We start from the raw sequence: 12,818 nt of genomic DNA, 5'->3' as shown, positions 1-12,818 counted from the left end.
TACTAAAGCAATTACCCTATTGAAATGGCAGTTTGGTGCTTCCGAAAGGTCTGGAGTTTGGGAATAACACAATGAAAATGCCCAGTTTAAAGTGTTAAGAACTAACACATAAAACAGAAACACAAACATTAAAAGAAGCATGTGCCTTTGAAAAGATGACATCAAGTAAAAGAAACACCTGCTGGTCAAATAGTTTTTATGTTAAACTTGGAAGACAGGAAACACGATTAAATATGCAACCAATTGAGATAGCTAGAAATGCATGAAACACTCTGGTCAAAGTGTCTTTAATTTATACATATAGTAAATATGATACCAACAAGAACACTTTGAAGATATGACTGCAATAGATACACCAAGCAATTACATTGTGTTTTTATTGAACTTGGAGCAGTAAGGAGACTCAACGTCTGCTAAAAACCAGTTAAGCCAATATTAAGAATTGAATGAAAGAATTTTGTAAGAATGGCATCAAACAGAAACCATAGCTGTCATATTGTTTTTATGATGGTTTTTGAAACACCTAAAGGTAGAGACATAATTATGCATGCAATAGTTGAATTGACAGTAAGATAGAAAGCATTCAAAAGAGAGAATGAATAAAGACAATTAGCTGACATCAGCAGAGAACTTCAAAGAATAAACCACTGCAAAAAGGGTATAAAAATAAAAGCTTTTCAAACAAAGTCAGAACTCGCTGAATGGGCCAAGCGTTTCTCAACTTTACAGGCACCATCTGTAAGTTTTTAACTTTGAGTCTCGGGTAATCAAAGTAATTGATTTTGGTGGATCTTCTGGATTTAGAAATAAGTAAGAAATGTAGAAATGTAACGAAGTAAAGATTTGAGAATAAGGATCTCTGAGAAATAAGAAATGTAAGCCATCTGTATTTTGAATTGTTAATGCTGCGACTGATTCAACAGCTGTTAACTGAATGTCGGCTCTTAAATAAAACTATATATTTTTAGAATTGTCTGAGTATTTCTGTAAAAACTCGCGAACTCAATTTTTGTATGCTCTTTTGTAAGGAGTTGCAGAATTCTGGGGGGTATTCTGGACCCTCATAATATCCAGAAGGTTACAGTCTAGTTAAACTTATTAAAAATGCTATCTGGAGGACGGTAACATCTTCAGTCGTTCCTTTCCTTTAGGGAGAGATAGCCTGAACCTTTAGACCCATTTAAGCGTCTTGTAGAATTCGGCTATCTCTAACTTAAGTTGAAGGTGAACATTGGAGAATACGCCTGATCTGGGGTAGCCCGAAAGGGCTAGGACTTGTAATTATCCCTTCAATATTGCAATCTACTCTACTGTCACTTCCATTATAGTAATAATTTAGGCTGTTAACCTGAAAGCTTCTAAAGTGCCACCAAGTCGGGGAATTTTCTGTTCGGCTGTACAAAGGAACTCACAGATTAATATCTTGTTTACAGAATAATTGTAGCTTTGTTCAAAAACAAGATATTTTAAACAAAAACTGCCCAAATTCTAATTCTGCCTGCTATTGTGTTGGCATGTGTATGTAATTTAAAGTTGTATATATTCATGTGTGAATGAAGTTCTCCCTCATTATACAACGCACACTTGTGCCACAAGATGGCAATATAAACCGATCTGTACTTCAATCTACATCAAAGGATACAAAGCTGTTACTCTTATTTATTTATATTTTAGTCACAGTGTTCACAGTGAATCAGAGGATGTTTCTCTTGCCTATAGCATGTGCATGTTCTCTCTATCACGGAGTAGTTGAGGCGACTAGTATAGATGCATTTAAGGGGAAGCTAGGTAACTTTATGAGAGAGAAGGGAATAGAGGGTTATGCTGATAGATTTAGATGAGGAAGGATGGAGGAGGCTCGAGTGGAGCATAAATGCCGGCATGGACTGGTTGGGCCGAATGGCCTGCTTCTGTGCTGTATAATCTGTGTAATTCCACGTAAAAACTCTTACTCTGTTGGCTTCCATGATTCCCTACTACTTTCGCCTTATACACTTCCACTGTCTTCCCTACCTCTTTGCCATTTCTGTCCTCCCCTTTCCCCAGCCTTCTGTCCAATAATGAATCCTACACTTCCCCCCCACCCCTTTAGAGCACAGCGCCACCTAGCTTCTGAAGGACTGAAAGGTAAGTAATGATAAACGGAATACTTTACTGCTTAAAACTGACACTTGTGCGTGATAAAAATAACACAATAAGTAAACGTGACACAAACACATTTTCAAAACTTTGAATATATGGATAGATATATTCCAACACCGCCAAAACCGATATAATTATTCATTCACCCTCCTGCAGTTTGTGTGACCTTGCTGTGTGCAAATTAGTTGCCATGTTTGCCTACAAAACAATAGCTTCAAAAGTAATTCATTGCCTGTGAATTGTTTTGGATGTGCTGAGGGCATGAAAGCTGCTATAGAAATGCAAGTTCCTTTTATCAAAAAAAATGTGGATTTTTATTTTTGCTGAATTAGCTTACGAAAGTGTGTTTCAAGTAAATGAGATATTCCAAAAAGCTTTAAAAAGTTGTTTTCTGATTTATATGTTACAGAAAAAGTTTATTTTATCTTAACTGCAAGATATTATCAAGACTGAACTATAGAACTGAAAATATTTGTCAGCTTACAGTTAAAAAAAAAGAAGTGCTTTTTATTTAAAAATTGTAGAAACTTTGAATCGTATTACTCTCTCCTGCTTGTTTTTTCACATTGAGCAATTAACAAAGTCTTGTATGTTCTAGTTCCCGGGGAGTTCCCAATTGTGCCTGTCCATATAGGGGAGAGGTCAAGCAGAGGCTGAGCACATCTCCACAGGGAGAGGGGTAAATCAGGAGACAGATCTGCTCTGGCTGCCCACTTGCACCGTAAAAGATTAAACAACTTGCATTTATTTTGCATCTTTAATGTAGTAAAACATCCCGCGGAGCTTCACAGAAGTGTTATCAAACAAAATTTGACACAGAGATATTAGGACAGGGGACAAAAACTCCTCCCTTCTGGCTGCACTGGGGTAGCTTTGGGACATCCCAATGACATGAAAGGCACTATAGAAATTCAAGTTCCTTCTTTCTTTTGATTACTTTCTAAACATTCATTTTTGTTTCAATTGGAACGGCAGAGTAAGCAGTCAAAATAACAACTTCTGGTGATGAGGTCAGTTCAATGGAGGTAATGTCAGTCTGGCATGGCATTTATTGGAACAGCATTTTAATTTTGCCATAACCATGAGAGGGTTTTTTGTGAAGCGCTGCGCTTGTAAATGGCTTGTTTGCCATGTCTCAGGAAAGCATTAATCATCGAGAACAGTGTGCAATTCAAAGTAAGAGTGACGGTATACCATCAGTCCACTGGACCTACATGCAGCATATTTACTGCACTGTGCCAGCACGCAGTAAGTTCACTCCATTGCAGTTAATAGTCTGATTCTCTACAAGTAACGGAGAAGTACCAATACTGCAAATGGTCTCCCCGAAAGAAATTCACTGCTGCCCTTAATCGGTGGTGTTCATGCTAAGATAGTTACTTTTGTACTTTGCGTTCTTTGTATGGATGTTACCAAATAAAGAACTTGTGGATTTGTCCCACATAATGGTTATTTTAAGATGTTCACTAATTCTTTGAAAACCACTCAGCCAGATTATTGCATTGATATTTAAATGTCTGAGAATTGATGTTAACTACTTTGGAAATAACAACAGAAAATGCTGGAAAAACTCAGCAGGTCAGGCAACATCCGTGGAATAGAGTCAATGTTTCGGGTCAAACCCTTTGTTAAGACTTGACAAAGGGTTTTGACCTGAAACATTGACTCTATTTTCTCTCTACACGGATGTTGCCTGGCCTGCTGAGTTTTTCCAGCATTTTCTGTTGTTATTTCGGATTTCCAGTATCTGCAGTATTTTGCCATCGTACTAGCACTTAACTACTTTGGATCCTGTCTGCTGAAGTCAGCATCCTTGGGGATGCAGTGATTTTTTTTTTGAAAAGCTATTTGCAAATTCCTGTGAGAAGATGTGATCTATTGGGGTGGAGGAAGGGAAGAGAACTAATGGTGCTCTGTCCAGAGCAAAAAAGGTACTGCAATTTTATATTGTACAGTATGTGCAACAGTAACGTTTTCCATTAACCAGTACCCTCTGGGAATTTTAAGTACTTGTAAGTAAAATTTTGTGCTTTCTAATGAAGCCTGATTAATGTTGAGTAAAGATAGTCCTGGGATACTTGAGCCAGGCTGCGTCCAATTCCATTATGAGGATAATTATTACACTGACAAGTTATCGATCGAATGTGCTCAACAGTTCTTACTGACATTTATTTCTCTTCCACCCCCTTCCCTTTTCCCATTTGTGCATTGCTCCTGCTTTGATACCATCGTCACCTCACCAGTGACCTAGCACTACGGAACTGTTTTCTCACGACAGACTTGACTGTAAAAATCGGCGATTATGGGATAGGATTCAGCCGGTACAGGGTAAGCAGTTTGCTCCTTAGGAGCTTTTTGATCTTGTGTGCTACTTATTTCAGTGCTCCTCTGAATGTGTATCTATTGGTAGTGGCTAGGCTTACTGTGGTTGAAGGCTAAATTCTACATTGTTTACAGCATGAGCCACTCCTTTTATTTATATATAGCTGCGGGAGATAACTCAATCAAATTATGCGTGCTGGTAAATGTGTAAAAATTGTAGCAGTAAGGGGTGTTAAGTTAGGCTACAAAATGTTTGTTGAATACATTGCAGTAATTCAGTAAATGTGCATTTCAGAGACCGTCAAAGGAAAATTCCACTTTAGAGACAGCAGTGATGCCGAATGCCACACCTTTTTTGCTCTGCATTTCTAAACACAAATGTTTTAATTGAGTGGAAAATGGTTATGTTTGGTCCTCCAACTTAAAAATCCCCATCATCAGTATTGAACTTCTCTCGAACCCAATGCAGTTATTATAATTGATGAGATACGGTTAGTGTTAGATTAATGGTGTAGTAGAAGATGCCTCTGGGGAGCCAGAGTTTAATTTCCAGCCAAGGGTATGTAAAAGTCACCGTATCAGGTGGTTAAAAGGTCACGTGATGAGCAAACTGCATATTGTGGAGATGGTGTGTTTTGGAACATTAACCAGCATCTAGCCTAATGGTACTAAAAACTTTTACGAGATGCAAAAAGTGTATTTATTCTTCACATCTTTATCGTGTTTTAGTGCAAAAGGTACCACAGCGTGCAATTACATCTTTAGATTATATCTAAATGTTGTCCACTAATAGTTCCCTCGTCTGTAGCAAATGATTTATAGTCTGTGGGGGGGGGGAAAATTATATCAATAAAATCTGACGACAGGTTGTTCTGTAATCCCTACGGTCTCATTCTCCCAGCTGGAGCAGGATACATAGTGACGTGTACCATATTTTAAAAAATTTCTATCTCTGTTCAAAAAGAAAATCGCATATAATGTACACCTGGTTTCTGGTCCATTTTCTAACGTACAATAGTGCATTTGTTCATGAAAATCAGTTTTAACTTTGGTTATTGTACAATTTCTGTACAGTGGGCAATTGGCTTTTGGGTTAATTTTTCTGTGTGAAACCGGTTCTCTTTTTATCCAACAAAATTCCAGTTGTTACCCAAGGCAAAATGTGCTTAGTGTGAAATGTGATGCAAATTATTTTGCTGCAAGGCAAATGCAGTAGAATTCCCCTGATTTCTATTACATCCTTTGCCTCCAAATTCCAGTATTGTGGAATCCAACCCATCATACAAGGATATAGTTCTGTCATTGGCCATCACTCGCACCTCTAGAATCAGAAGGTTGTGGGTTCAAGTCCCACTCCAGAGACTTGAACACAAAAATCTAGGCTGACACTCCAGTGCAGTGCTGAGGGAGTGCTGCACTGTTGGAGGTGTTGTCTTTCCGATGAGACGTTAAACGATTCCCTGTCTGCCCGCTCAGGTGGACGTGAAAGATCCGATGGCACTATTTCGCAAAAGAGCAGAGGAGTTATCCCCGGTGTCCTGGGACCAATATTTATCCCTCAATCAACCTAACTAAAACAGATTATCTGGTCATTATCACATTGCTGTTTGTGGGAACTTGCTGTGTGCAAATTGGCTGCCGCGTTTCCTACATTACAACAGTGACTCCGCTTCAAAAAGTACTTAATTGGCTGTGAAGTGCTTTGGGACATCCGGTGGTTGTGAAAGGCACTATATCTTTCTTTCTTTCTGAAATTTGATTAAATCTAGTCATTTCTGGCCATCAGTTTAAAAAATAAAAAAATAAAAAAAATGACCACAAAAGTTGCTGACTAGCTCACTGACGTTCTTTAGGGGAGTGAACCTGCCCCTCCTACCCGGTCGGACCTGCACAGGACTCCAGTCCCGCACCAAGTGGTTGTCTCTCTGCTCTTTGGAGTTGCATAGAAACATAGAAGATAGGAGCAGGAGTAGGCCATTCGGCCCCTCGAGCCTGCTCCGCCATTCAATGCGATCATGGCTGATCATCCAAGTTCAGTACCCGGTACCTGCTTTCTCCCCATACCCCTTGATCCCTTTAGCCTTAAGAAATATATCCAACTCCTTCTTGAATATATTTAATGAATTGGCCTCTACTGCCTTCTGTGGTAGAGAATTCCACAGGTTCACCACTCTCTGGGTGAAGAAATTCCTCCTCATTTCTGTCCTAAATGGCCTACCCCTTATCCTTAGACTGTGACCCCTGGTTCTGGATTCCCCGACCATCGGGAACATCCTCCCTGCATCTAGTCTGTCCAGTCCTGCCAGAATTTTATAAGTTTCAATGAGATCCCCTCTCATTCTTCTAAACTCCAGCGAGTACAAGCCCAATCGACCCAATCTCTCCTCATACGTCATTCCTGCCATCCCAGGTATCAGCCTGGTGAATCTTTGCTGAACTCCTTCCATGGCAAGAATATCCTTCCTTGGATAAGGCGACCAAAACTGCACACAATACTCAAGATGTGGTCTCACCAAGGCCCTGTACAACTGTAGCAAGACATCCTTATTCCTGTACTCAAACCCTCTCGCTATGAAGGCCAACATACCATTTGCCTTCTTAACCGCCTGCTGCACCTGCATGCTTACCTTCAGCGACTGGTGCACAAGGATACCCAGGTCTCGTTGCACTTCCCCTTCTCCCAATCTATTGCCATTCAGATAATCTGCCTTCCTGTTTTTGACACCAAAGTGGATAACCTCACATTTATCCACGTTATATTGCATCTGCCATGCTTCTGCCCAATCACCCAACCTGTCCAAATCATCTTGTAGTTTTTTGGCATCCTCCTCGCAGCACACACGTCCACCCAGCTTTGTGTCATCTGCAAATTTGGAGATATTACATCTAGTTCCCTTGTCTAGATCATCATTAATATATACTGGCCCAGAAATTCGTGTCGGGGGCTTCCCACGGGTGCAAGCCCCCGACCTACACTTACCTAGCGCGCCAGCAGTTGAGGCCTGGGCCTGCGTGGTTTTCCTCTCTGCCGCCCGGTCCAGCTCCCAGCGCGCTGTGCTTGCGTGATCCAGCGGCGTAGTTAGTGCGATGCGTCCGCTGGGATCACGTGAGCCATGGGCAACCAATTGGAGGAGGGAAAAGCCCATTCATGAGATTGACAGAAAGAACTGTCAAACTAATGAAAACTCCGGCCCCCAAAACAGTACTTACCCTTCAAATAAGTATTTTTTAAAAATCGCACTTTTTAAATAAACTATAAATAACATTAAATAACTATTTTAAACAATAATTTAAATTTTTGAAAAAAATGATTTTATAAAAAAACGGGGCTAAAAATACACTTACCTTTAAAGTATTTAAAAATAATAAACCTGTGGAAATTTTTTTCTAATTTTAATTAATTGACCACTTACCTTTTTAAAATGAAGTCCTTACGCCTGGTTTTTAAATGCGTAAAATGTAGAGGCCTTCACGCACAGAAAAACCTGTAATTAAAAAAAAAAAAGGAAGTTGCACGCGCAGACTCGCACGCGTTCGACCTCTGAACCCCTTCGTTCAGAGGATCGGAAATGCCGGTTTCCCGCGCATGCGTAGTGCATGCAAGAAACCGGCACTTCCATTGGGTCCACGCATGAGTACTCCGTGCTTACTCACGCGTTGGGACCTGAATTTCTGGGCCTTTGTGAATAGCTGGGGTCCAAGGACCGATCCCTGCGGTACCCCACTAGTCACTGCCTGCCACTCGGGGAAAAAGACCTGTTTATTCCAACTCTTTGCTTTCTATCTGCCAACCAGTTCTCTATCCCAAGTCAATACCTTGCCCCCAATCCCATGTGCCTTAACTTTACACGCTAATCTCTTATGTGGGACCTTATCGAAAGCCTTCTGAAAGTCCAAATACACCACATCCACTGGTTCTCCCTTATCTATTTTACTAGTTACATCCTCAAAAAATTCCAGTAGATTAGTCAAGCACGATTTACCTTGCGCAGCATGCCAGTCAGTTATACAAACGGTCGCTACAGAGGAAGGCGGCCCATCATCCCCACCACCACGTTCTTCGGGCAAATGCAGCCTTGCAAGTGTCTCCCATATCTGACAGTAGCAGGCTTGTAATTCAATATAATTTAAATATTGGAAATGGTTTCGCAATAAAAATGAAGATATAAATCTTTCCAAATTGTTTGGGGTGGGGCTCAGTATTTTCTTTTTCAGTGAGCCCATCTGCAAGTTTCATTTACATGTCTTATGTATATTAAATTTGTGCTTTTTTTTTTTGCAAAATATCCTGCAGGTTATACAAATATCAGTTTAAAATACATACAGCATGCAACTGAGTATCTGTTAAATTCAAATTGTACTTTTTTTTTCTAAAACTAGGAGGATTATATTGTAAGTAATGATGGTCAGTATATTCCCCTGCGCTGGATTTCACCTGAGCTTGTGGGTGACGTCTATGGGAGCATGGTAGTAGCAGAACAGACAAGACACAGCAATATTTGGTAAGCCTACACTGATCGCTTCTGATTTTGAAGTAACCTTTCATTGTTCTCTGTCCTCTGCACACAAAGGTTACTTTGTACCACCCAAGCAGTATTACCGCACATAGAAGGGCTGGGCCGAGAAACCTTTTTGCATTTCACTCATTCTTACGGTCACAGCGCCAACTTTTCATTTAAAGAAAAGTAAAATACTACGGATCCTGGAAATCTGAAATAAAAACAGAAATTCCTGGAAACACTCAGCAGGTCAGGCAGCATCTGTGAATCATAGAAATTTGCAGCACAGAAGGAGGTCATTCGGCCCATCTTGTCCGTGCCGGCCAACAAAGAGCCATTCAACCTAATCCCACTTTCCAGCACTTGGTCCGTAGCCTTGTAGGTTCCAGTGAGTTCCAGACCCCCACCACCCTCTGGGTGAAAACATTTCTCCTCCAATCCTCTCTAAACCTTCTACCAATTATTTTAAATCTATGCCCCCTGGTTATTGACCCTCTCTGCTAAGGGGAAATAGGTCCTTCCTATCCACTCTATCTAGGCCCCTCATAATTTTATACACCTCAATTAGGTCTCCCCTCAGCCTCCTCTGTTCCAAAGGAAAACAACCCCAGCCTATCCAATCTTTCCTCATAGCTAAAATTCCTCAGCCCAGGCAACATCCTCATAAATCTCCTCTGCACACCCTCTAGTGCAATCGCAACCTTCCTGTAATGTGGTGACCAGAACTGCACGCAGTATTCTAGCTGCGGCCTAACTAGTGTTTTATACAGTTCAAGCATAACCTCCCTGCTCTTATATTCTATGCCTCGGCTAATAAAGGCAAGTATCCCGTATGCCTTCTTAACCACCTTATCTACCTGTCCTGCTGCCTTCAGGGATTTGTGGACATCCACTCCCAAGGTCCCTCTGATCCTCTGCACTTCTCGGTGTCCTACCATTTATTGTATATTCCCTTGCCTTGTTAGCCCTCCCCAAATGCTTTACCTCACACTTCTCCGGATTGAATTCCATTTGCCATTGTTCTGCCCACCAGACCAGTTCACTGATATTTTCCTGCAGTCTACAGCTTCCTCCTTAATTATCAACCACATGGCCAATTTTTGTATCATCTGCAAACTTCTTAATCATACTTCCTACATTCAAGTCCAAATCATTGATATATACTACAAAAGGCAAAGGACCCAGTACTGAGCCCTGCAGAACTCCACTGAAAACAGCCTTCCAGTCACAAAAACACTCTTTGACCATTACCCTTTGCTTCCTGCCTCTGAGCCAATTTTGGATCCAACTTGCCACTTTGCCTTGGGTCCCATGAGCTTTTACTTTCGTGACCAGTCTGGCATGCGGGTCCTTATCAAAAGCCTTGCTTAAAATCCATATAGACTACATCAAACGCACTAACCTCATCGACCCTCCTTGTTACCTCCTCAAAAAATTCAATCGTGTTAGTCAGACATGACCTTCCCTTAACAAATCCATGCTGACCGTCCCAGATTAATCCATGTCTTTCTAAATGAAGATTTATCCTGTCCCTCAGAATTTTTTCCAATCATTTTCCCACCACTGAGGTTAGACTGACTGGCCTGTAATTACTTGGTCTATCCCTTTCTCCCTTTTTAAAAAACGGTACCATGTTAGCAGTTCTCCAGTCCTCTGGTACCGCACCTGTAGCCAGAGAGGATTGGAAAATGATGGTCAGAGCCGCTGCTATTTCCTCTCTTACTTCTCTTAACAGTCTGAGATGCATTTCATCTGGACCTGGGGAATTTATCCACTTTCAAAGATGCTGATTCCCTTAATACTTCCTCTTTCACTGTTTATTTCATCTAATATTTCACACTCCTCCTCCCTGAATATCCCCATCCTAAATGATGGTGGAGCCCAGCACGTGAGTGCAGAAGACAAGGCTGAAGTGTTTGCAACCATCTTCAGCCAGAAGTGCCGAGTGGATGATCCATATCGGCCTACTCCCGAGGTCCCCACCATCACAGAAGCCAGTCTTCAGCCAATTCGATTCACTCCACGTAATATCAAGAAACGGCTGAGCGCACTGGATACAGCAAAGGCTATGTGCCCTGACAACATCCCAGCTATTGTGCTGAAGCCTTGAGCTCCAGAACTTGCTGCGCCTCTAGCCAAGCTGTTCCAGTACAGCTACAACACTGGCATCTATCTCACAAATGTGGAAAACTGCCCAGGTATGTCCAGTCTACAAAAAGCAGGACAAATCCAATCTGGCCAATTACCGTCCCATCAGTCTACTCTCAATCATCAGCAAAGTGATGGAAGGTGTCATCGACAGTGCTATCAAGCGGCACTTACTCACCAATAACCTGTTCACTGATGCCCAGTTTGGGTTCCGCCAAGACTACTCGGCTCCCGACCTCATTACAGCCTTGGTCCAAACATGGACAAAGGAGCTGAATTCCAGAGGTGAGGTGAGAGTTACTGCCCTCGACATCAAGGCAGCATTTGACTGAGTGTGGTATCAAGGAGCCCTAGTAAAACTGAAGGCAATGGGAATCGGGGGGGACAACTCTCAACTGGCTGGAGTCATACCTAGCACAAAGGAAGATGGTTGTGGTGGTTGAAGGTCAATCATCACAGCCCCAGGACATCACTGCAGGAGTTCCTCAGGGCAGTGTCCTAGGCCCAACCATCTTCAGCTGCTTCATCAATGACCTTCCCTCCAACAAAAGGTCAGAAATGGGGATGTTCGCTGATGACTGCTCAGTGTTCAGTGCCATTCACAACTCCTCAGATTATGAAGCAGTCCATGCCTGCATGCAACAAGACCTAGATGACATTCAGGCTTGGGCTGATCAGTGGCAGGTAACATTTGTGCCACAGAAGTGCCAGGCAATGACTATCTCCAACAAGCGAGAGTCTAACCACCGCCCCATGACATTCAGCGGCATTACCATCGCCGAATCCCCAACCATCAACATCCTGGGGGGTCACCGTTGACCAGAAACTTAAACTGGACCAGCCACATAAATACTGTGGCAACAAGAGCAGGTCAGAGGCTGGGTATTCTGCAGCGAGTGTCTCACCTCCTGACTCCCCAAAGCCTTTCCACCATCAACAGGGCACAAGTAGAGTGTGATGGAATACTCTCCACTTGCCTGGATGAGTGCAGCTCCAACAACACTCAAGAAGCTCAACACCATCCAGGACAAAGCAGCCCACTTGATTGGCACCCCATCCACCACCTTAAACATTCACTCCCTCCACCACTGGCATACCGTGGCTGCAGTGTGTACCATCTACAAGATGCACTGCAGCAACTCACCAAGGCTTCTTTGGCAGCACCTCCCAAACCCACGACCTCTTCCATCTAGAAGGACAAAGGCAGCAGGCGCATGGGAACACCACCACCTCCAAGTCACACACCATCCTGACTTAGAAGTATATCGCTGATCCTTCATCGTCGCTGGGTCAAAATCCTGAAACTCCCTCCATAACAGCACTGTGGAGTACCTACACCACACGGACTGCAGCAGTTCGAGAGTGGCTCACCACCACCTTCTCGAGGGCATTTAGGGACGGGCAATAAACGCTGGCCTTGTCAGCGACGCCCACATCCCATAAATGATTTTTTTTTTTAAACTCCTCCTCCCTGATTGCAATTTCTGCATCGTCCATCTCTTTTGTGAAAACAGACGCAAAGTATTCATTAAGAACGATGCCCATGTCTTTCTCCTCCACACACAGGTTACCTTTATGGTCACTAATAGGCCCTACTCTTACTTTAGTTATCCTCGTGCTCTTAATGTATTTATAAAACATCTTTGGGGTTTCCTTGATTTTACTTGCCAATATTTTTTCAGGCCCGCGAAGAGAGAAACAGAGTTA

The 12,818-nt window shown here is 42.2% G+C and overlaps 1 protein-coding gene across 1 annotated transcript in view; it reads left to right on the top strand.

The window, feature by feature from the left end:
* lmtk2 (lemur tyrosine kinase 2) overlaps positions 1-12,818 on the top strand; it is a gene marked incomplete at its 5' end in the record, with an annotated part of 96,557 nt that overhangs the window by 50,679 nt on the left and 33,060 nt on the right. Inside the window, 2 exons of the mRNA XM_085999959.1 lie at positions 4,386-4,470; positions 8,845-8,966. Coding sequence (XP_085856085.1) covers positions 4,386-4,470; positions 8,845-8,966 — 207 coding nt within the window. The remainder of the gene's footprint in view (positions 1-4,385; positions 4,471-8,844; positions 8,967-12,818) is intronic.

This window comes from Somniosus microcephalus, chromosome 11, assembly GCF_052327205.1.
Source record: "Somniosus microcephalus isolate GS21.2 chromosome 11, FLI_Smic_1.0, whole genome shotgun sequence".
NCBI classification, from domain to species: domain Eukaryota; kingdom Metazoa; phylum Chordata; class Chondrichthyes; order Squaliformes; family Somniosidae; genus Somniosus; species Somniosus microcephalus.
This window is presented reverse-complemented; position numbering and strand designations above follow the sequence as displayed.